Source organism: Neovison vison, chromosome 5, assembly GCF_020171115.1.
Source record: "Neovison vison isolate M4711 chromosome 5, ASM_NN_V1, whole genome shotgun sequence".
In the NCBI taxonomy this organism is placed as follows: Eukaryota; Metazoa; Chordata; class Mammalia; order Carnivora; family Mustelidae; genus Neogale; species Neogale vison.
In genome coordinates, this window is record NC_058095.1 from 19,544,238 (window position 1) to 19,568,595 (window position 24,358).

General features: G+C 48.2%; 3 protein-coding genes across 6 annotated transcripts; 1 reads left to right on the forward strand and 2 right to left on the reverse strand.

The window, feature by feature from the left end:
• Positions 1-354: 354 nt before the first annotated feature.
• Positions 355-3,631, reverse strand: RPL27 (ribosomal protein L27). Its single transcript, XM_044247845.1, has 5 exons — positions 3,538-3,631; positions 3,195-3,277; positions 2,118-2,287; positions 556-666; positions 355-445 (listed from the first exon to the last, which is right to left on the reverse strand). Exons 2-5 carry the CDS (start codon positions 3,273-3,275, stop codon positions 397-399), a joined length of 411 nt encoding a protein of 136 aa, XP_044103780.1. The 5' UTR covers positions 3,276-3,277; positions 3,538-3,631; the 3' UTR covers positions 355-396.
• Positions 3,632-8,624: 4,993 nt separating this feature from the next.
• On the reverse strand, positions 8,625-17,735 carry RUNDC1 (RUN domain containing 1). The gene is made up of 5 exons (XM_044247846.1): positions 16,898-17,735; positions 13,598-13,756; positions 12,390-12,588; positions 11,331-11,450; positions 8,625-10,890 (listed from the first exon to the last, which is right to left on the reverse strand). The coding sequence occupies exons 1-5, from the start codon at positions 17,393-17,395 to the stop codon at positions 10,025-10,027; spliced, it is 1,842 nt and encodes a 613-aa protein (XP_044103781.1). The 5' UTR covers positions 17,396-17,735; the 3' UTR covers positions 8,625-10,024.
• Positions 17,736-17,857: 122 nt separating this feature from the next.
• Positions 17,858-23,827, forward strand: PTGES3L (prostaglandin E synthase 3 like). Of its 4 annotated transcripts, XM_044247849.1 has the most exons (8): positions 17,858-17,938; positions 18,302-18,415; positions 18,522-18,588; positions 18,695-18,793; positions 21,241-21,330; positions 22,733-22,786; positions 23,299-23,326; positions 23,628-23,827. In XM_044247849.1, exons 1-8 carry the CDS (start codon positions 17,931-17,933, stop codon positions 23,633-23,635), a joined length of 468 nt encoding a protein of 155 aa, XP_044103784.1. In that variant the 5' UTR covers positions 17,858-17,930; the 3' UTR covers positions 23,636-23,827. The 4 variants fall into 4 exon arrangements, with proteins under 4 accessions (XP_044103784.1, XP_044103786.1, XP_044103783.1 ...); XM_044247851.1 differs by lacking the exon at positions 23,299-23,326; XM_044247848.1 differs by lacking the exon at positions 23,628-23,827 and having other exon boundaries at positions 23,299-23,426.
• The last annotated feature ends 531 nt before the right edge of the window (positions 23,828-24,358 follow it).

Genomic DNA, 24,358 nt, shown 5'->3' on the forward strand with positions numbered 1-24,358 from the left:
GCGGTTGGTTTGAGGTCCTCAGAGTGGTAGCTCTCAACTGGAAGTAGCCAGTGCCCACTGAGCAGGGCCTGTGGGTGTTCCCAGTGCGGGGGCAAGAGCAGCCCAGGTTCTACCATGCACCAGCGAAGTCAGGGGTACTCAATTTTTGGGCCAACAGTTCAGTAGCTCACACCTTACACATCAAGGACATCCAAATGACGAAAGGACGATCAGGTTGAGGATCAAGTAGTCCAAGTCTCACTAAGGCATTATTTTATATATTTTCCCACAGCCTCTCATCCACCACCTAATGTCTCATCACACAAATGTTCTTCTTTCCCAGTCTAATAACACACACCACAGGTAGACAGAAAATTTTTTGGGGGGTGTATTTTTAATGACTGAAACAATACAGATCTAAAATCGCAGCTTCTGGAAGAACCACTTGTTCTTGCCGGTCTTGTACCTAGAGGCAGGGGAGAAAAGGAACACCATTGAGAAGAACAGTGAAACCAAATTCCCTTCAGAGAAGATAAGACCACCATACTCCAATATTCTCCACCAAAGTCTATTTACCTCTCCTCGAACTTGACCTTGGCCTCTCGTCGGGCCTTGCGTTTAAGAGCAGGGTCTCTGAAGACATCCTTGTTGACGACAGTCTTGTCCAAGGGGATATCCACAGAGTACCTGGACACAATGATGGGGACAGAAGATCAGCCCACAGGCCGCCAGGGCCCTTCACACAGCCCTGGGACACTGGGGTGTCAGGGTCTGTCTCCATAGGAGCCATCCACAGAATCTGAGCCAAAGTCCCGAGAATATTCTTTAGAAATTCCCAATTGAATAGGACTCATTTACACAGATTCATACTACTAGAATACTTCACATTTCATTCTTAACTTTCCAGAGTCACTATTTTTCTAGCTAAGGACTGTCACTTTATTACATTCTCACTATGATCACGGCGGTTGGCCAGCTTTCTATTAGGAGTCTTTTTAGTGTTGTTCAGGTTGTGCTCTGACAGGGAAAGCCTCACTGTGGACAGTGCAGAGGCCGGGCAGCTAGCTGCCCAGGTCTCACTGCTTCCCAGCACCGAAGAAACCGCTCTGTCTTTTTAAGACAGCTTTGACAGTAAGCATGCAGCCCCCGACAGCAAACTGTAAGGCATACACTGCTGGGTTTTGCCAATTATTGTTCAGGACTCTCAACCATATAATCTATGCACCAAGGCAAGTGTGTACAGCGCACAATACTGTGGAAGGCCAGGAACTAGAGGGCATGGCAGCACTGTGGAATTAGCTGGTGGTGGTGGTGGCGGTGGGGGAGGCTTGCTGCCTTTATCTACCAACCCTTTTGGAAAGCCTTCAATAACTATCCTGGAAAGTGGAGAGTGGCAGAGAGCAGGCCAGATCCCATGCCCGTGTATACCCTGAATGCAAACGAATGAAATGATCTTTACCCAACACTTACAGAACTTTCAGGGGAGGAGACAGATAAAGAGCAAGTTTGGAAGAGATTTTCTATCCCACTTAGCCAACTCCGAGAAGTCGCCACAGAAAAATGGTAGAACACAGCTCCACGTTGGACCAAAGAGGCGACAAATACTGGAAACCACCATCACTTTGTAAGTGACACAGGAAAACAATGTCTCTTCTTCACACCAGAATGGTTGCAAAGTTGTCTCCTTATTCAGCAGGGCAAAGGGGCAAAAGAATCCCTTTCATTACCATTTTTTAAAAATTTTCATCTATTTTTTTAAAAGACTTTATTTATTTCAGGGAGAAAGAGAAAGAAACAGCATGAGAGGAGAGAGTGCCAGAGGGAGAGAAGCAGGCTCCCTGCTGAGCTGGGAGCCCAATGGACTCGACTCCAGGACTACGGGATCATAACCTGAACCGAAGGCAGTCGTAACCAACTGAGCCACCCAGGCACCCCTTCTTCTTCTTTTTAAAGATTTTATTTAATTGAGAGAGAGCACGCGTACAAGTGTGCACGTACGCAGAGAAGAGAGTGAGAGGGAGAAGCAGACTCCCCGCTGAGCAGGGAGCCCGATATGGGACTCCATCCCAGGACCCTGAGATCATGACCTGAAACAAAGGCAGACCCTTGATTGAGTCACCCAGGCACCCCTCACTCACCTTGTGGGCATGAGGTGATTGTAGTTATAAACTTTCACAAAAGACTTGATCTTTGACCTCTTGGCGATTTTCTTCTTGCCCATGGCAGCTGTCACTTTGCGGGGATAGCGGTCAATTCCCGCCACCAGAGCATGGCTGTAGGGACGGTCTGAGGTGCCATCATCAATGTTCTGAATGAGCAAGATCACATGTCACTGACTGAGGGCCTATTTAGGCCCCCGTGCCAGATGGAGGGCTTGCATCAAAGAACACCCCCCTACTCCCAGGTCTGAGACCCACTATGGGAAAAACCCCACAAAGCAGACGCTCGGGAGTGCCATGCCATAGGGAAGGGTGGTATTCATTCCCACAACATTTTGGAAAACCTCCTAGGAGGTAAGAGAACTAAAAGGCGCAGTATTAACACCGATGCAGTGCTTGCTCTCTATCAAGCATCTCTGCATCTCATAGCTTCCTCTACCACCACACTGCTGGTGAGGGACAGAGGCACGATCCCAAAACTGGTGGTCTAACTCCAGAAACCAGTCAGAGGGAGGGGGGCAGGGGAACAAAGGATGCCCCTCGACCCCACCACGGCCAGCAGCTGGTGTGTGGGGCCAGAGCTCAGGGAGCCTCACCAGAGGCTACAAAACGTGGGCAGAAAGCCACCCGGGAAGGGTCAGAACATGCTACGTGATCTTTTGGACTAGAAACAATTTCTCCTCCTCTTACAGACTCCCAGCCGCAGCACTTGACGTCTCCACACCTCGGCAACAGAAAAGCATCCCCTACAGTGACTTCAGGGGCCGGACGTCGACAACCTCTGAAGGGCGATGCCAGACACCAAGCGAGCGCTCCATAAAACGTGGCCACTGTTATTTCTTAACACCCTCCTTGGTAGAGGGCGCCCGCTTCCACTCCCATTTGTTTTTATTTTGCATCTTCCTCCCTCCAAAGCTCTCACGCATTCACCCCCACCCGCAATGCTCAGGGACGAATGCCCCCAGGCTAGCTCTCGCACTCCAAGCTTGCAAGCCCTCAGAAACCGGCCCGATTCCCGAGATGCAAACGCGTCGCAGAAGCTCGCGAGGCTGATACCTTCACGATGACCGCTTTGCGTCCGGAGTAGCGTCCGGCCAGGACCAGCACCACCTTCCCGGGTTTCATGAACTTGCCCATCTCTGCAGAGAAAGGAGAACGGACCGATCAGAGATGCGCAAGCCGAGGCTGTGGGTCCGGAAACCGATCAGAGACGCGCAAGCCGAGGCTGTGGGTCCGGAAATCCTCGGCCCAGGCCGCCCGCAGGCCCTGCTGGCAGGACCGGACCGCCACGAAGCCGCCAGAGACCAAGCAGTGGAGAGAGCCCGGAGCCTCCCCGCAGCAAGACCCCCCGGCGGCGGATGGCGGCGGATTGGGACCTCCTACCCAAGTCTCCACTCACCGACACCAACCACTCGAGCCTACAGCAGAAAGGAAGAAAGGGCACTTCCGCTAACCTTTCACCCCCGGGAGCGATGATCTCACTTCCGGTCCCGCCCCGCAAGGTTACGCCGCTTCTCCAAAGTTGTTGTGGGCGGAAGAAGCTTTAGCGGGGAGAGCGGCGTTTTGACGCTCATTTATTCAAATCAAACTTTATTAGAAGCCTCAGCAGTGGGCAAGAGCAAAGGAGTCCCTTTCTTCCCGGTAGGTTGGAGCAGAGAGAACGGTCCTAATGCCCGCGGATTTTTGACTCCGCCGCTCTGCTGTACTAGTTGTAGTTCCTTTCTCGGGCGCAAGGAGGGGACACAGGTTTTTTTGTTTTTTTTTTTTAAGATTTTATTTATTTATTTGACAGAGAGAAATCACAAGTAGATGGAGAGGCAGGCAGAGAGAGAGAGAGGGAAGCAGGCTCCCTGCTGAGCAGAGAGCCCGATGCGGGACTCGATTCCAGGACCCCGAGATCATGACCTGAGCCGAAGGCAGCGGCCCAACCCACTGAGCCACCCAGGCGCCCCAGGGGACACAGTTTTAAATTGACATTTATGCCTTGCAAGTTAGCAAAATAGGACTTGTATTAGTGTGCCCTGTTAGGCGTAAAGAGAGAGAGACGAAGATCAATCAGACAAGGGTGCTTAACCCCAATATTTAGAGTCGTGATGTCACAGACATTACCGGCAAGAATAAGCAGTGAGAGGTGAAGGACAATGGTGATAATCACTGAGCACCTGCTCTGTGCTAGGGTTTTTAGATAAGCCGATAGCCTATTTAATTCTCACAACTCTGCATCTTGGCTGTTTTCCTCCCATTTAGATATGGGGAAATTGAGATTCAAAGAGGATATTTTACTATCCGAGGTTGACCCTGATCAGTAGCATAGATGAGATTGAAATTTAGGTTTGAACGCAGGTCTACTTGGTTCTCAAAGTGAATTATTTCCCATCACTTACTCGAAAATGTTTTTATTTTTTTATTATTATTAAAGTAGGCTCTCTGCCCAACATGGGACTTGAACTCAGGACCTTGAGATCAAGGGTCACATGCTCTACCCACTGAACCAGCCAGGCTTCCTTGGAAGAGTGTTTTTTTACATGGTCCCTTAGTTGTCTTCTGAGTTCAAGAGGAAGGGAAACCATCTTACAGTTTTGCCTATTGGAACATTGAAGAATCTACAGGATTGGTCTTGGGCAAAATGTGAGAACAATCAGGGTTTCATCAACTCTTGTCTTAAGGTTCTCCAGGGACAGGTTTCCCCTGCAGCCCTCACGACCCCATTCCAATGGTTTATCACAGTAATTACATACTTATATTTTTATATTCAATTACAATCTTTTGTTTTAATTTGAAATATGACATTTTAGATTGGAAGGGACCTCAGAGACATCTACTCTGGCCTCTGAGAGGACAGTTCCAGAGCAGCAAAGTCACAGAGATGGTGATGAAAGAGTAAGTTCTTGTTCCCAACCCACTGCACCACACCAACCTGCCCATTTCCACCTCCATGGTCTGCTCCTAGCCTCCTTATCTGCTGCTGCTGCCTCTTTTGCTCTATCTCTCTTGGAAAATAGAAACCAGATCCTTAAATCTTGTAATTGCCTTGGACTCTTCTCACAAACACTCTCCAAATCAAATTAGTATTAAATCCTGCGAATTTTTTCCGTGTTTTGAATTCTTTTTCCACCTGCCCCCTAATCAATCCAGCCTCAGATCTTTTTCTTCTCCTTCTCAAACTTTTGTGTGGGTCAGCATTGCTTGCTATGTTTATGAAAGATGGATTTCCAACCTAGGAGATAACAATTTCAGTCTGGTGGAGGTATATGATCTATAGGACTGATTTTGGGATGCTTTCCTCAACACAACTCTTAAATCCACCATTTATGTGCTTGAAATCCTTCGTTGGTTCTCTGTACCAAAGTCTGAACTCACCTCTCCTTTCCTGCAGTCTAAATTCCTACTCCACACCTCCACACACTGCCCTCCCCCATCCCTCAACTACTCAAATAATCCAACCTCTTCTGAGCCCTGGGGTCTTTTTTCTCCTCCACTGCAGCCAGGCAAAAACCTATCCAAATCCTATCCAGAGTTCTCCTGAACAGAATCAATCTCTTCCTTCTGTGCTCCCTCAGCAATCCAATCCATATTCATCTTTATTATAGAACGTATTTGGTTTGTGGGTGCCTGAGTGGCTCAGTCGGTTGGGTGTCCGACTCTTGATTTCAGCCCAGGTCATAATCTTGGGGTCGTAAGATCGAGCCCTGTGTCAGTGTAGAGTCTGCTTGGGGTTCTTTCTCCCTCTCCCTCTGTTCCTCACCCCCCTCCCAAGCTTACACATGCACTCTCTCAAATAAATAAAATCTTTTTTTTTAAATTTATTTGACAGAGCGAGATCACAAGCAGCCAGAGAGGCAGGCAGAGAGAGAGAGGAGGAAGCAGGCTCCCTGCTGAGCAGATCCCAGGATCTGCTTAACCCACTGAGCCACCCAGGCGCCCTCAAATAAATAAAATCTTAAAAAATTTTTTTTGGTTTGGATTAGTGGTTCTCAAAGTGTGGTCCCCAGACCAGCTGCATCAGCTTAACCGGGAACTTGTTGGGATTGTAAAATTTTCAGGCCTCACCCCAGAACTACTGAATAAAAATCTCTGGGATGGGACCCAGCAATTTCTGTTTTCACAAGCTACGCAAATCTCCAGTTGGTTTGGTATCTCCTTGGTTAGACTGTGTCTTCCCTGAGAGCAGGGGGTCTGTTTTATTTACCTCTTTCCTCAGTATCCAGCCTGGCCCAGGTAATTGGCAGGTATTCAAGAATGAATGAATGCAAAACACCTTAGAAAACTTTTTTTTTTAAACTTTTTTAAAAATAGATTTTATTTTTATTTATTTGACAGACAGAGATCACAGACAAGCAGGCAGAGAGAGAGGAGGAAGCAGGCTCCCTGCTGAGCGGAGAGCCAGATGCGGGGCTCAATCCCAGAACCCTGAGATCATGACCTGAACCGAAGGCAGAAGCTTTAACCCACTGAGCCCCACAGGTGCCCTTTTTTTTAAACGATTTAAAATAATCTCTACACCCAATGTGGGGCTTGAATTTATAACCCCAAGATCAAGAATCGCATGGTCTTCCAACTGAGCCACCCAGGTGCCCACACCTTAGAAATCTTTAAAAATCCTGGGCGCCTGGGTGGCTCAGTGGGTTAAGCCGCTGCCTTCGGCTCAGGTCGTGATCTCAGGGTCCTGGGATCGAGTCCGGCATCGGGCTCTCTGCTCGGCAGGGAGCCTGCTTCCCTCTCTCTCTCTCTCTCTCTCTGCCTGCCTCACCATCTACTTGTGATCTCTCTCTGTCAAATAAATAAATAAAATCTTTAAAAAAAAAAAAGAAATCTTTAAAAATCCTTTGTGGGGGTACCTAGGTGGCTCAGATGGTTAAGTCTCTGCCTTTGGCTCAAGTCATTTTAGGTTGTGGGATCGAGCCCTGCGTCAGGCTTCTGGCTCAGCGGGGTATCTGCTTGTCCCTCTCCCTCTGCCTCTCCCCATGCTCATGCTCTCTGTCTCAAATGAATAAATAAAATCTTAAAAAAGAGGATGTTTTGTAGATCATACTTTTGTAACAATTGACGCTGCCCTTTTATGGATATATGTCCATGGCTCTTTTTCATTCTGTTCTTGCCTATGCTTAGACCTAGGCTGTTTTCTTCTTTCCTCCCTTGTCCTCTGTGCCTCACCCAAAGCCAAAGACAGGGCTATGTCTTAAGTAATAAGGCAGATGATATCAGTGACTACCAGGTATCTGATGATGGGATGCTGGCGGGATTGTCTCTATCTCTACACGTTGCCTTCACGTTTCATGAAGGACTTGAACAGCAGCAGCTGTCTGCCCATTTCCTTGTGGCCCGGTCCCTTGGCAGCATCCATTTCCGGTGGGTATGTGGGAAATACCTTCTATTCTCCAAAGTAATGGTGGAGCGAGGTGCATAAAGGAGAGGTATAAAAGATCTGGAAGCAGGGCGCCTGGGTGGCTCAGTGGGTTAAGCCGCTGCCTTCGGCTCAGGTCATGATCTCGGGGTCCTGGGATCGAGTCCCACGTCGGGCTCTCTGCTCAGCAGGGAGCCTGCTTCTCTCTCTATCTCTCTCTCTCTCTGCCTGCCTCTCTGTCTACTTGTGATCTCTCTGTCAAATAAATAAATAAATAAATCTTTAAAAAAAAAAAAAAAAGATCTGGAAGCAGCAGGATACAGTGAGATAACATGGTGGACTATAAAGACCATAGGATTTGGATTCAGGCAACTTGAATTCAAATCTCAGCTCTTCCATTCCATAAACCTGGACGAAATGTTTAACTTCAATTTACTCAATTTAATCAGGAGAATATTGTCCTGCCTTACAAGTAGTGAGAATTAAATTGGGATGACTTATGGGGCACCTGGGTGGCGCAGCTGGTTGGGTGTCTGACTCTCGGTTTCGGCTTGGGTTGTGATCTCAGGGTCCTGAGACTGAGCCCCCTGTCAGGCTCTGGGCTCAGCATAGAGTCTGCTGGAGGCTCTCCCTCTCCCTCTGCCCCCACCCACCATGCTCTCTAATAAGTAAATTAATCGATCTTTAAAAATAAAAATAGGGGTGCCTGGGTGGCTCAGTCATCAAGCATCTGCCTTCGGCTCAGGACATGATCCCAGGGTGCTGGGATCGAGTCCCAAATCGGGCTCCCTGCTCCACGGAAAGCCTGCTTGTCCCTCTCCCACTGCCCCTGCTTGTGTTCCCTCTCTTGCTATGTCTCTGTCAAATAAATAAATAAAATCTTTAAAAAACCAAAAACCCGCCAGCTTCTGAAGTGGCACATATGGGGAGGTGTGCTGTGAGAACGGGGCTGTAGGCCTGGGTGAGACGGGAGGATAATGTCTAGGGGAAAGACACCACCAAAGCCAAGCTGATCCAGGGTAGAGGGCCAAGAAGGTGCAGAAAGGCCAAGAGCCAGACATCACCAAGGAAATACTGGTTTGGATCAGATGGGCTCATAATATACATACAGACTTATAAATCAAAGCCAAGAGTCTCCAAGGTCTTTGTAGAGAAGCTACATAAAATACTATGATTTTATTAGCAACCACAGATATATCATTTTTCTCATTTTACACTTATCCTGTTTCACACAGAAGGACTAATTCTCATGAATTATCAATCCTACATCTTAAATAACATGTCGCTGAAAAAATTAAGTTAAAATGCACTACATAATAGTGCAGACACAAAGTGCAGCTGGCAACTGAACACATGAAACAAGGCTGAATCAGCCGGTACTGAGATCCTATTTGGTTTTCCAGAAAGTGATACGCTTTGCCCATCTTTGGTCAGTCCCAGAGCAGTCAGCAAGTTGGATGATAAATACGAACTCAAAAGGCTAAAACACTGAAGACCAGACAGGATCACTCGAGTCAGTTTTACGAGGAAATGCTCAGTCCCTTGTCTGCCAACAGTCATCTGCTGTAGTCCCATCCCCACTGCTGTCCTTATCGTGTGACCAGACCCCCTCCATCATCCAGCCTCCGGGCCAAGTGGAATCCTAACCCTGGGAGAGTTGCTGCTGATCACTACAGCACACCCCCATTCACACTTGACCTGGGGGGCAGGGGCTCGCTCTCTCGGGTATACCTCTGGCATATCTACTTCCCGAAGACTGTGTCAGCGCCCTACTGGGACCTGTGCATAGGAAAGGTTATTTGCCAGAGGACGTAGTACCAACAACGCTTGCTGTTCCTCATAAATAACCAGCTCTAAATCCAAAAGACCATTGTCTCTGCTGTGGGCAGAGGGGGCCACCTTGTCAAGAACAAGATTTCAGTTCCGACCCTCAAAAAAGGGCTCACATGGAAATCAACTTGTGGTGAACTCCCTCAGAAACGCTGTTCCCATATCTCCCCACTCCGAGTCTGAGAGGCAACTGTGGAGCATACATGGCCTCCCCCGAGCCGGGGTCAGGAGGAAAGGGGTGTTGGTACTCATAAAGGAATTTAAATTCTGGCCTGAGGACTCACGAACCTGCTCTAAGTGAACGAGTGTGGCTCCCTGCGCAACCGACAGGAGCCTCCAGCTGAGTGTCTCCTGGGACCAACAATTCACTCATTTCACTCACCACCATTAAGAGAATGGTTAGAGCAACTTGGATTTTGTAAAAAGCAGATGTGGCACAATCAGGAGGTCCAGTGACTGTGTGCCAGAACTGATTTCTTTTGCATCAGCTCAAATACACGTGTCTACGTGTCACACACGGGGGCAAAACCTTTGAATGAGTGGGTCTCTGGCATCTCGGAGATGCTAAGTTGGCGGGGAAAACAGCCTGTGCAGTCCCTTGGCTGGGGAGACTGTCTGTAAGCCCACCTCCGCCTCTGAAAGACTCTGAAAGACTAACCATCTACCCCCCACTCCACGGAGGAAGGTGCTGGCACAGGGCCGGGTCCTCTCATCAGAAGGCATCTTTGATGTTCTTGAGCTGGCGCACGGCCAGGTCCACGGGGAGGCTGAACTTGAGGCTGCTGAGGCGACTGAGCAGGTTGAGGGCGCTCTCAAAGCCTGTGTGTGCCATGTAGCTCCAGGGCTGGTAGTGGGGCTCGATGAGGGACCCTGACTTGCAGATCAGGTTCACCCAGGACACGAGGCGCTGCTCATTCAGAGCCATGCACACCAAGGCCTTCAACTCGGAGTCTGCGCTGCGTTTAAAAGGGTCGTGCTCCGTCAGCACCATGTGGATGGCTGTCAGAAGGCTCTGCTTGGGGGTCACCACAGTGCCTCCCGTAACTGGCAGGGCAAAGGACTGGGAGAGCTTCCGAGCGGGGGATTCCACGTAAGCGCGGCCGTTCTTGGCATGGTAGTACTTTACGAAGAGCTCCCACGGGTGCATGGCCTCGGGGGCTGAGGAGAAGGCCGGCAGCAAACAGGCGATGGGGGCCATGACCAGGCTCATGCCCGGTGAGGCGGCGTAGAGGCCATGGGCCAGCAGGTCCCTGACAGCCACTGTCAGCTCCTTCCGCACAGCTGTGGTCAGCTCGTCCTTGCCTCCTAGGGACAGGTCCTGGAGGCTGGTGGAGGTGATGACATGGTCGTCTGGCTGGTGCCTCAGGGCCAGCTGCCTTACCCTGTCTACTGAGATCTCCAGCCTCTTCAGTAAGGGGGCGTAGTCCCCATCAGCCTGGCCCCTCTGCCACAGGGTTTGGGGGATCTGGCCCGTGGCGCAGCCCAGCTGGCTCACGGCAAAGATCTGGAGCACGGCCAGTGCACGCTGCATGAGGCGCAGCCCCGACTGCTGAACCTTCTTCACGTCTTCTGCCTTCGCTGTTTAGGAAATGCAATGGCTCATCAGCGGGGACCATAGTGGCATAGAAGTGTATTCAGCAAGTCACGAGCTGAGATCTAGTCTTGCTTCTGAGCTACAGTATGGGTCCCCCGTGAAGCCAAGAGCCACCCGGGAGGTCGCTGGGCTTAACTGTTTTGGGTTAATCAGAGCTATATTGAGATATAGAGCATATACCACATAAATCATGTATTTAAGCGTACAAAGCAGGGATTTTTAGTATATTTACAGAGTTGCGCACCCAGAGTCCCAAAAAGAAACCCTGTACTGTTAGTATTTCCCATTCCTGTTCTCCCCAACCCTGTAAGACCTAGGCTGTTAGTACTTCCCATTCCCATCCTCCCCAAGCCCGTAAACCCCGGGCAGCCACTAATCTACTTCTTATCTCTCTAGACCCGCCTGTTCTGGAAGCCATACTTACTCTGGCTGTTTCCGGGAGGGAGTCTGCTGCCACCTGTTCTCGTGGAGCCACTTCCAGTCTTCCCACCGGCCTTGCACTCACAGGGCACGCTCTCTGCCTGCAATGGGCTTCCCACTTCATCTGTAGTCAGCAGTTACAAAGCGGAGGAAAAAATATTCCCCAGTGCCTCCCACATGGTAAGACTTTTTACAAATATCAACTGATTTGTGTGGAACAGTGACTGGCTCAATACATATTTGCTGAATGAGGGAGGCATGAATCACCCTTTCACGGGTGAGGACAGTGGGGCTAAGAAGTTAGGAACCTGCCCAAGAACCCCAGGCAGGAAGTGGCGGAACTGGGATCTGAACTATCTGCTTCTAAAATCCATGTTTTTGGGGCACCTGGATGGCTCTGTTGGCAGAGCATGCAACTCTTAATCTTCGAGTTGTGGGTTTGAGCCCCCCCCATTGGGTATAGAGATTACTTAAAAATAAAATCTTTCAAAAAAATAAAACGAGGGCGCCTGGGTGGCTCAGTGGGTTGAGCTGCTGCCTTCGGCTCAGGTCATGGTCTCAGGGTCCTGGGATCGAGTCCCGCATCAGGCTCTCTGCTCAGCAGGGAGCCTGCTTCCTCCTCTCTCTCTGCCTGCCTCTTTGCCTGCTTGTGATCTCTCTCTGTCAAATAAATAAATAAAATCTTAAAAAAAAAATAAACAAAACGAAATCCCTGTTCTTTCCGTTCTACCATGCTGGCTGAGTGATCAAACTTCCTACAAAGTACATCAAGAACTGGCACCTTCAGGTACCAGTACTTGGATTACATATAATTATTCTTTTTCAAAGATTTTATTTATTTGAGAGAGAGAGAGAGAAAGTACACATGACACATATACACAGAGGGAGAGGGAGAAACAGACTCCCTGCTGAGTAGGGAGCCTGATATGGGGCTCCATCCCAGGACCCTGAGATCATGACCTGAGCCAAAAGCAGATGGTTAACGGACTGAGCCACCCAGTCGTCCCTATATATAATTATTATGACATCTGTCCACCCTTCTCTCCCCATCCCCTCCTCTGACCTTGGATGAAATTGATGAACATCTCGAGGTCTCGGATCTGAGTTTTCAACTGCTCAACCAACTGCTCTTTCACTCGGGCTGGGTTGACAATCTGAGCCACGGCTGCATCCACACGCTGCCGGAGCTCGTCGGTGGACAGTGAGCTGATGTCTTCATTCAGATTCATGTCCAGTTTCTTTATTAATTCATCTATGATCACCTATCAAGACCACAAGCAATGAGCACAGCCTTTGGAATTTTCCGAGAGCGGGTTAGGAAGCAGAGTATTTGCTAGTATGCTGCGTACCCTTTAAACGGAAATCAAAGATAGAACTCCCAAATTTGTGAGAGAAAGCAATGGAATTGGTGATCAAGGTGAGAGGACAGAGCAACTTCTCCTGTAGCAACAAGGACCCTTGGTTCCTCTCGGACAGAAAAGGCTATTCTTGACTGCAAATTTTCTACCAGGCCAGGCAACTTTCAGGGCAACAACAGTGTGAATAATCCGAAGAGACTGATGACCCCAAAAGCCTCATAGTTAGCATCCCCCCAGGCCTCCAAGGGAATAAATACTGACTTCTTGTAGTTTCTGGTCCTCCTTCTCTCTTCTTGCCCTATTCTAGGCAACTAAACAAAAATCTCTACTGAACTTTAGTGTGTCAAATATACCCTATATACCAAATATAACCTAGTGACAATATTTGGGATAGTTTGAAATCCAGAGAACGTGTAAGTCCAGCTCAGCCAGAGAAACAGCCACATCAGAGTGAGAGACAAACCTGTCTGTAGGGGAGACTGTAGCCGTATTTCTGCCGGCAGGTTGACCTGTCTATCCAAGCGCTGCTTGAATAAATATGGCATTACAGCCAGTCTGGATTCCTGGAATATTTATCAACTGGTGGTGAGGAAAAAAGCTGATTTACACTGTAGGACGTGTCTAAGTAGAAGTGTTTTAATGATCAGATGGAAAATAATTATTATTATTATATGTTATTACTATTATTACTAATAACCACCAAAAGGAAAGAGCTGAATTATCATATTAAAAGCTTTGGAACCTGTGTTTCCATGTGTGAATAAAGGCTGTCCCATTTCTCTTTGATTTGGGCCAGCAAAGGGATTCTCAGGAAGGCCAAGGGCAAACAAGCTAAGAAAGAAAGCTCCTGTGAGCTCTGGAAGGGACCAGGTAACCTCAGGCAGTGGTGAAGATGGCTCTAGTGTCTGCTCACCCGCTGTCTTTCCAAGACCACGGACTGCGGCAGGGAGTCGTAATTGCCCTCTTGATAAGCAAACGTTTCCAGGTCATCTAGTTGGGTTTTGAGCTGTAGTATAAGTTCCTTCTGCTTCTCCCTTTGGGTTTCCAGACGTTCCCGTTTTTCCTGTTCACTCTAAGACAAGAAAATACTTAGGTCTATCTCACAGGAAAAGGAAAAAATCCGGGCACATTAAGAATCTTCTCAAGCTAAAAATGACCCGTGAAACATTAAATGTTTCCAAATAATCCCAACCAGGTGTTCCCGTTTTTCCTGCTCACTCTAAGACAAGAAAATACTTCTATCTCACAGGGAAAGGAAAAAAATCCGGGCACATTAAGAATCTTCTCAAGCTAAAAATGACTAGTGAAACATAAAATGTTTCCAAATAATCCCAATGAAAAGCAAAATTCATGAGAGAGGGTAAAAAAACAACAGTAACAACAAAAATCCCAAAACAAAAACAAAAACAAAAACAAACGAGAACAAAGATTTCCTCCAGGGTAATTTAGTAAATGTGTTTTCTTTAAGAAAGTATTTGTCCCTGTCAGAAATAGAATATGAATACAATGGTGCCTTTTGTTAAGATAGCCTTTCCCCCTTCAACCAAATGTCTAGTTAGGCCTGAGACAAACTTATCTTAGCCAAGACAGCCTCCCAGGAACTAAACATGCCATTCTCCACAGCCAATTACCACAGATCAACTTCTAAATACTTCCCACAGCCAAATTTTGCAAGGGAATCTAGAGATAAGGGTGTAGAGAAAGGATTTATAACTCATAACCAGTTTTCTTAAGGCTCAAAGCCCTCCAGTGCATTATAGACTTCTGCAAAATCAAAATAATTAAAGCGGGTGCCTGGGGCAGTGGAAAAATAAAATCCAAAAGCCAAGTAATAGGAGTGGGAAGGCAACTATGTTTAAAAAAACAACAAAAACGGAACACCTGGGTGGCTCAGTTGGTTAAGCAGCTGCCTTCGGCTCAGGTCATGATCCCAGCGTCCTGGGATGGAGTCCCACATTGGGCTCCTTGCTCCGCAGGGAGCCTGCTTCTCCCTCTGACTCTGCCTTCCACTCTGTCTGCCTGTGCTCGCTCTCGCTCTCTCTCTGACAAATAAATAAATAAAATCTTAAAAAAAAAAAAATCCGGTAAGTTTCCCCTACCAGTGATTCCTTTCTCTACTGTTGGCCATGAGGTAGTTTCTGCATTTAAATGATTAAAAACCCTTCAGGGTGGTAAAATGTTGCCAAAGTATTCTCAAATACTAGTTCTTCCTTAACTTTCTTGAGTGTCAAAAACAAAACAGCAAAACCAGCCCATCTTGTGTAGTTATAGGGCTGCATTTTAAACCAGCAGTCTACAGGATATTAAATTTAACCTTCAGATGGTACTTACCAAGCCCTCCAGAAGATATGAGAGAGAATAAATGAAAAACAACAAATTAACTTTTTGTTCAAGCTATTTATTATTATTTTTTAAGATTTTATTTATTTATCTGGCAGAGAGACACAGCAAGAGAGGGAACAGAAGCAGGAGAAGTGGGAGAGAAGGACACAGGATTCTCGCTGAGCAGCAAGCCCAATGCGGGGCTCCATCCCAGGACCCTGGGATCATGACCTGAGCTGAAGGCAGAGGCTTTAAACCACTGAGTCACCAAGGCACCCCTCGTTCAAGCTATTTAAAAAGCAGTCCTCTTGCTTTAACTTTTTTTTTTTTTAAAGATTTTATTTATTTATTTGACAGAGAGAAATCACAAGTAGGCAGAGAGGCAGGCAGAGAGAGAGGAGGAAGCAGGCTCCCTGCTGAGCAGAGGGCCCGATGCAGGACTCGATCCCAGGACCCCGAGATCATGACCTGAGCCTAAGGCAGCGGCTTAACCCACGGAGCCACCCAGGCGCCCTTGCTTTAGCTTTAATCAATATGAAAACAAGCCTTTTCTCAGGATACTTCCTCCCCAAACTTTTCTGTGCTGTGGTTTCTTAGAAACCTGTTGTGGGAGGACCTAATTATCCTTCGGGTTTCCTAGATCTCCCTAGGAAAAGCTGACCATTTCTTGCTCTGTGTTGGTTACACACTTCTCTAGCTCATTTCGCACTGCAATTCTTTGTTGAGGATTCTGTCCCCCAGTCAATGAACTCATTCTAGGGCACAGGCCTTGACTTTGCACCCCTAATGCCTAGCACCATGTCTTGGCACAAGGTAAGCTCCTAATACACATAAAAAAGGTACAGAGCAACATAATCCAAAAAATGAGCTCTGACTAGAAGAAGCTGTCTAGCCAGCCCAAGGAGAAAGAATGGGGGAAAAGCTGTGGGTATGTGGAGAGAAGGGTGGAACAGTAAACACAGGATTACACTGGAAACATCTCAGATTAAAATAAACAAGTCAATATCTGCTACTGATAAGTCTTCTTGGTTAAAACTAACTTAAGTGGGAAGAAAGGCATAAATGGATTGTAACTTGAAGAACGAAAAGGTGGAAGACAGCAAATCTCTTGAACACCTCCAACAAGCTATCCCCAACCGTGCACTTTGAGAGTCAAAGACCGCAAGGAAATGTTCTCTTGGCCTGGCACAGAGACTATCATTACTCACTGAAGGCTAACTGAGTACATCTCATCACGGTCAGTAAAGGGGCTTCATTTATGATATCTAGTTATTAGGCAGGATGGGCAAGGAGGTTTAAAATACTGACATTAGGAAATGTATATAATCAGGAGTGGTGTTTCTTTCGGTTACTTAGTGATCCCCTGTTCACCAAAGCTGCCACCCACACAAAGTCTAAAAATCAAAGGCGTTTTCCAGATTCCAGGGAAGCAGGAACAGGCAGCAGATCTAACTTTCCAAGGATTCCAATTCACTTACACTACATTAACCAGTGCTCTCAACCCCAGGTCGGGGTACTTATCAGCAAATGTCTTCGGGTCTTCGGTATATCACGAGGCAACAGCAAGGTGAGCGGGAGCAGCAGTGCTTTGGTTGGTTACTGCTCCCGTCTGAATACTCTCCGCTCACCACTCCTCGGTCCCGCACGTCACCGCGTCTGCATCTCTTTCCTCAGATGGACACCCCTCGCCATCAGGTTCCCAGGCCTCTCTGTCCCCCTGCCCTTCACAGCAGGACTCACACACCGTCTCACCCCCTCGTCTCGCACGCGCGTAGTACTCACCCAGTCCAGCCGGCTTCTCACCACTGCTACCTCCGTCCCGGTCAGCATCGCCGCCAGCCTCCCAACCTCCTATTCCCAAGTCTCTCGGGGTCCGGCCCCAGCTGCTCACCTGGTTCTCGCCCCGCAATCGTGGCCGGTCCCCTGGCAGTCCATCGCCATCGTCGCTGGCGGGGTCCTCGGGTCCCCCATAACCCAGGACGTGAGGGCAGCCGCGGAACGCGAAGTCTTCGAGCTCGCGCAGGAGGCGCTGCTGCTCCGCGGGTGCCCCGCGCACCACCTGGCGCAGGCGGAACTGCACTTGCGCGAAGTGCGAGGACAGCGCGAGCAGTGCCGAGTCCAGCCGCCGCCGCTCGGCCCGCAGACGCCTCAGCGTCCGGCCGGGCGAGTCCGGAGGGGAACCCGGGGCCGCGCCGGGCTCCTCAGCCGCCGCCTCTTCCGAGAACGCGGCTGTCCCAGGCGCGGCCTCCGCCACTGCCCCCACGGGGGCCCAGCGCACGGCCTCGCACGGTGGCAGCGACTCCTCTTCCTCCTCCTCTTCGTTCTTCGCCTTTGGACTAACAGCTGCTACCACCGTTACCGGCTCCGCAGCCGCTTCGACGGCCGCCATCTTTCCGGAAACGCCGCCGCACGTCAGCCGCGCCCCCTCACTGCCATGGCAACGGCGCGCTGTCTGGGAAACCCGAAGGAGCTGATGGGCGGGGCTCTACGTCAAACAGTTCTCCGTCACTGGGGGGCGGGCCTTCCCAGGGGATTTAATTCGGGCCAATAATTTTTTTATTGAGCTCCTACTGTGAATCAGACGCTGAATGCACTGTGCTTTGGAGAAACAGATGAATGAAATCAGGGACAAGTCATTCAGTGTGCATCTAGTGTGGCCCTTGTCCTGGTTCCCCGTCGGTGGGTCGTCTGTTCCTAATCCGTCCGTTTCTGGAGACCCTGAGCAATGTGAAGGGCTGTCGGGATTATGCTCTTCCAGAGACTCTCCGGAGTGCAGATCCCTTGGCTGTAGGGCCATGTTCCCCCTTCCTCTATAGCCTTCTCCCACCATATAAGGAGAGCCAGCTGCTAGGGGCGTCCCAAGGATCTAAAGATAGTAGTCCCTGGCTCAGAGTCCAAGCGCCACTGGGTAGCGGGGAGCCGCCATGGCAAGGTGAGTGTTAACTTTTCCTTGGAGAGTCCTTGTCCCACATTTTCTGGGCGCTCTGGGTTTTGCGAGGTCCCATGGAAACTCCATATTCCAGGTCTCTGTAATTTTGGGGCTTAGGAATGTGCGCCATAACCCTCTCCCTCACAACTCTGGCAGTCTGGATTCTCCCCAAGTTCACCTTTACTCCACACGTCCCCCCCGCAACTCCCATCACTCCCGTTTCACCCCCTTAAGTCTCATTTAGCTCCACTATGACAGGGCCATAGCATAAAACGTCCCTAAATTTTCCCTTCCTTCCGCCTTTCCCAAATGCCCTCAGTCTTCCCTCTCCCACTCCTATGAAGCCCCACCGCAACTCCTCTGCAGGCAGCATGCCCGGACGCTGTGGTACGACAGGCCCAAGTACGTGTTCATGGAGTTTTGTGTTGAGGACAGCACCGATGTCGATGTGCTCATCGAAGACCACCGTATTGTGTTCAGGTAACGGCACTCCTCTCTGAAGGTCCTGGTTTCCAGGAACCTGTCCCTTCCCCTGATACCCCCATGCTCAGTCTCCGGCATTTCCTCAGCTCCATTGTCTCCTCAGCTGCAAGAATGCCGATGGAGTGGAGTTGCACAATGAGATTGAATTCTATGCTAAGGTGAACTCCAAGGTAATTGTGGGGTGGGACAGTCATGTCTGGATGGAAAGACTGCCTGGAAAATTGGGAGATTCATTCTAAACCTCACATCCTATGAATGAGGCTCTCTATCTGGCAGGACTCCCAGGATAAGCGCTCTGGTCGCTCTATTACTTGCTTTGTGAGGAAATGGAAGGAAAAGGTGGCCTGGCCCCGACTCACCAAAGAGGATATCAAGGTAGGTGTGTGGGGAATGGCCTGCTCTTTCTCCTGTGCTATCTCTGCACCGGGGGACATAAGTCAGGGAATCACCCTTGGCTCCTTTCCCACCAACATTCAATCCCTCAAAAGCCCTATTTGACTTCCTAAATAGTTCTTGATCTTTTACTTGATCTTTTCCTAATTCAGGCCTTGTCCATCACTGGGTGAGGCTCAGTGCATATTTTCAGCCCCACCCTCAATCCATCCTTCGCATTGCTCCCAGCATGGTCTAAAACATCCATTTGACCGCCCTCCAGTGACTTCTTCCCCGCTAAAAGTTGAAAACTGGCTATCTCCTGACTGATCTGGCTCTCGGATTTGTTTTCATAGTCTTCACAGTATTTACAAATTATGTTGATTGGTGATTGACATTTAGTTTTGATTAGTTGCTGACCTATAAAAATGTGGAGATTTCATGTAAAACTCCAGATTATCAGCTTTTCTTAGAAAGTGGAGACCGTGATCACACTGGTCTAAATTCCCAAATGCCAGGGGTGCCTAGGTGGCTCAGTCGGTAGAACACATGGCTCTTGATCTCAGGGCTGTGAGTTCAAGCCCCATGTACAGAGATTACTTAAAAAAAATAAGTTCTAGGGGCGCCTGGGTGGCTCAGTGGGTTAAGTCTCTGCCTTCGACTCAGGCCATGATCTCAGGGTCCTGGGATCACGCCCCACATTGGGGTCTCTGCTCAGTGGGAAGTCTGCTTCCCTCTCTCTCTGCCTGCCTCTCTGCCTACTTGTGATCTCTGTCTGTCAAATAAATAAATCTTAAAAAAAAAATTAAAAAGGGGCGCCTGGGTGGCTCAGTGGGTTAAGCCGCTGCCTTCGGCTCAGGTCATGATCTCAGGGTCCTGGGATCGAGCCCCGCATCAGGCTCTCTGCTCAGCAGGGAGCCTGCTTCCCTCTCTCTCTCTCTGCCTGCCTCTCCATCTACTTGTGATTTCTCTCTGTCAAATAAATAAATAAAATCTTTAAAAAAAAATTAAAAAAAATTAAAAAAAAATTCTCAAATGACTTGAGATGGAGCTTTAAACGGAGCATGCGCACCACGGCATTTTAATCCTTTTCATTAGTTCCCTAACTCTTTCAGGCATTTGATCTTTGGGTTGAAATCCAAACACTATAGCATGACATATAAGCTCATGACCTGGCTACTCTTCCCTTCTGTAGCATTATATCCCATTAGCCGTTGCCTTAAACTTCACATTTCAGCCATGGCAAATGGCCTGCAGCTCTTTGGCCACACACCAGGCTATTTCTCACTAATTTTTTTTTTTTTTAAGATTTTATTTTATTTATTTGAGAGAGAGAGACAGTGAGAGAGAGCATGAGCGAGGAGAAGGTCAGAGGGAGAAGCAGACTCCCCATGGAGCTGGGAGCCCGATGTGGGACTCGATCCCGGGACTCCAGGATCACGCCCTGAGCCGGAGGCAATCGTTTAACCAACTGCGCCACCCAGGCGTCCCTCACTAATTTTTTTTTTTTAAAGATTTTATTTATTTGACAGAGAGAAATCACAAGAAGGCAGAGAGGCAGGCAGAGAGAGAGAGAGGAGGAAGCAGGCTCCCTGTTGAGCAGAGAGCCCGATGCGGGACTCGATCCCAGGACCCTGAGAACATGATCTGAGCCGAAGGCAGCGGCTTAACCCACTGAGCCACCCAGGCGCCCCTTTCTCACTAATTTTACCTTTGCTCAAGCTGTGTCTTCTTCCTGGAGAGTCTCCATCGTCAGTGCCTGTGCCCACCCAGCCCTGGCTCATCCTTTGAGTCCCTGCTACTCTAAGAAGCCTAGGTTCCTATAGCTCCTGTCTGGGTTTCCACAGTATCCCCTGTGTAAGCCCCCACCACACTTTCCACACCGTATTATAATGATTTATTTAGATTTCCCTTTCCCACTTGCTTCGTGATGGCTGGGGCTATATATCAAAAACATTTGAATAATCCCGATGCCAAGCTCAGAGTCTGGCACATAGTATATGTTCAATAAGTAGCTGTTAAGTTAATGAGGAAATAACTTCCTATCTAAGTGTAGGAACTTGGAACACAGGTCTCCAAGGGTTTTCTTCCAACTCCAGGCAATGCATCTTGTCGGTCTGGCTTGGTTGACTCCTAGGTACTTTATGACCCAATTATCTTTCTAGATGTATTACTGACCTCTTTAGTCACTCGGCTTCTGGAGGGTGGAATTTCTATGCTTTTCTGTCCCCTACAGTGCCTGGCCTTGTGTGTGGGACTTAGTAGGTTTCTGGCAAATCTTTGTGGATGATGATGACGGCATTCTAGAGAGAGAGTAGTCCAAGAGGTGCTTTTGGGAAGACAGCGCCCCACCTTGACCTTCTTTGCCCCATGCATGCTCTGTGCACACGGCTATGCTCTTCCCCCACTTCTGCGCTTCCCCTATGATGCTCTGTGCTTTCCTCTTGCAGCCAGTGTGGTTGTCCGTGGACTTTGATAACTGGAGGGACTGGGAAGGGGATGAAGAGGTGGAGCTGGCTCAGGTGGAGCATTATGCAGAGGTAATACCGTTTCCTGCCCCTCCTGCTCATTCTCTGTGTCTCCCTGGACCCATTTCTCTGGAGGACTGTCATCAGGGCTAGACAGACATACATGACTCCCCTCATTGGTGCTCATATTCTTTACATGTTGTGGGCAATGTTTATTTAGTAGGATGAGAGAAAGGAGTACTAGTGAGACCACATATATGCGTTCACTCACTAGTTACTAGTTACTAGTTACTTTGAGAAAGTTTGGCAAAACCTTTCCCAACTCTTCTGTAACTCTTGTTCTCCTGTTCTCTGTGTGTGTGTGTGTGTTTTCTGAGTTGCACAACTTCATGGGAAGCTCAGACTAGGCAGTATAAAAATTCACATCATAAAACAAATTACTAGTTTCCCAGTAAGTTGCACCCTGCCATACATTATTTGGTTTTAGAATTTCAGCTACTGTTTATTCAAGTTGCAGAAACACTGATGGACCCTAACATGGATTAGTAAGGAGAATGCTCTGTGTGTGTCAATTTCCTTTCCTTTTATTTATTTATTTATTTTTCATTTCATTTCATTTTATTTTTTAATATTTTATTTATTTATTTGACAGAGAGATCACAAATAGGCAGAGAGGCAGGCAGAGAGAGAGAGGGAAGCAGGCTCCCTGCCAAGCAGAGAGCCCAATGTGGGGCTCGATCCCAGGATCCTGGGATCATGACCTGAGCCGAAGGCAGAGGCTTTAACCCACTGAGCCACCCAGGCGCCCCTTTATTTATTTTTTTAAAGATTTTATTTATTTATTTGACAAACAGCAATCACAAGTAGACAGAGAGGCAGACAGAGAGAGGGGGGAAGCAGGCTCCCTGCCGAGCAGAGAGCCTACGTGGGGCTTGATCTCAGGATCCCGGGATCATGACCTGAGCCAAAGGCTGAGGGGGATCAGGGCGCCTGACTGGCTCAGTTGGTGGAATGTACATCAGCTCTTGATCTCAGGACTGTGAGTTGAAGCCTCATATCAGGTGTTACATAAAAATAAAATGTTAAGGGCGCCTGAGTGGCTCAGAGGGTTAAGCCTCTGCCTTCAGCTCAGGTCATGTTCTCAGGTCCTGGGTCCTGGGATTGAGCCCAGCATCAGGCTCTCTGCTCAGCAGGGAGCCTGCTTCCCTTCCCCCAACCTCTGCTTGCCTCGTGCCTACTTGTGGTCTCTGTCGAATAAATAAAGAAAATCTTTAAAAAATACAATAAAATGTTAAATAAAAATAAATGAAAAGGGGATCTATTTACTTTTCTCCAATTTGTTCTGGTGATGTGTTAGGGGCTGTAAAGATGGGGCAGTTTTTTGGCTGGGAGATTCTCCTGCGGCCCATCAATATACAGGTTGCTCTCCCCCTGTCCTTCTTTTCTCTCGTAATTGCTTTCCTCTTTCCACTAGCTTTTGAAGAAGGTCAGCACCAAGAGACCTCCCCCTGGCATGGATGACCTGGATGTAAGTAAAGACTGCCTCTCGACCCTTCAGTTTCCTTTTAGTGCTAAAAAATGAGATACTAGAAAGCTCTTGTCCTGTTCTCTAGCACACAGTAGATCTCAGTGCATGGCAGCGAAACTTGAATTTGACACAGGAGGTTGAATGTTCTCCAGGCTGTAGAAAACCCCAACAAAGCAAGACCCTCCAGCCTCCTGTCTCCCTTTTGCTTCCTATCCTAGAGCCAGCCTGGCCCCTGGACTGTCTTTACAGCTGTCGGGAGCAGTGGCATGAATTGGAATTCTGAAACTGAATGATGCTTGACACAGCACTGTTTACTGAACACCAGGGGTTGATTTTATTTTCCAAAGTATAAACCCTTTCGTGTTAGCCTGCCAGGACGTTGTGTGATTTAGAAAATCACAAAAGAAAACTTGGAGAGCAGGAAGGAGTGAGAAGAGTTGATGAACACAAATGCTCATGCTTTGCAGATTCTACAGGTGCTTTTGTCTTTTTTTTTTTTTTTCTTTCCCTAGGATGATTCTGACAGTGCTGATGCAACAAGTAATTAACTTCTCTGCGGCAGAGCTGGGAAGGAAGCTGGGGCGCCTTCCTTTTTCAAAAAATTTATTTGACAGAGAATGCATATGAGTGAGCAGGGGAAGGGGCAGAGGGAGAGGGAGAGAGAATTTCAACAGACTCCCTGCTGAGCCCAGAGCCTGATGGGGGGCTCGATCCCAGGACTCTGAGACCATGACCTGAGCTGAAATCAAGAGTCGGCCACTTTACCGACCGAGCCACCCAGGCACCCCTTTTGTGAAGCTCTTTTTAAGGGTCCTCTTCATGTATTATTTCTTCTTCCTAGGCACCTGAGTATGGCTGCATCAGATAGCAGGACAGGAGAGGAGTAGGCTGTTGGGGCTCCTGACTTTCTACCAATTACCTGTAATCTTTGTGTTTGGACCAGTCATCAGTTCTCTGTTGAGTATTCAAGCATGTGTATTTACTTGGTAGAGCAAAAGCCAAAGAAGCAGCAGATAGATTGTAATAAATCTGTAAGAACTGTTCCGTCTCTTTTCTTCTTGCACTTGTTCCACCTGGAGGCAGACCTCTTCTACCTCTATTGTTCCTCTCAAGGGGAGGGGCGGGTGTCACAGATCCTGGTCCTCATGGCTGAGACCGGAAGCAGAAAGATGTTGGGAGCAGGCTTGTAGCCAAACTGGGGAACTCTCCCATGCCCAGGTCAGTGCTTCTGTTTCTCAGAACGTAACCAGCCTTTGCTATATTGCTACCCCTAGAACCATGTACCTACTGCCACCCCTAGAACTAGCCAGAAACCCACCTCAGCTTTCTGCATACTCTAGAAATTCTTTATACTTTCAAAGCTAATTGTTACATTAGTTAATGCCTATATTTGTCTACTCTTCTGTTCATCAGCTACCTCATTCATCCATAAACATTTTTTGAGTGTATAATGTGTACTTAAAAAAATGCCCTTGAACTCATGGTAAAGTATTAAGATTTCTTTAAAAAAATTGAACTTTATAGGGTTTATATTGCTAATATATAGACATAGTTTAATAATTGAAATAGTAT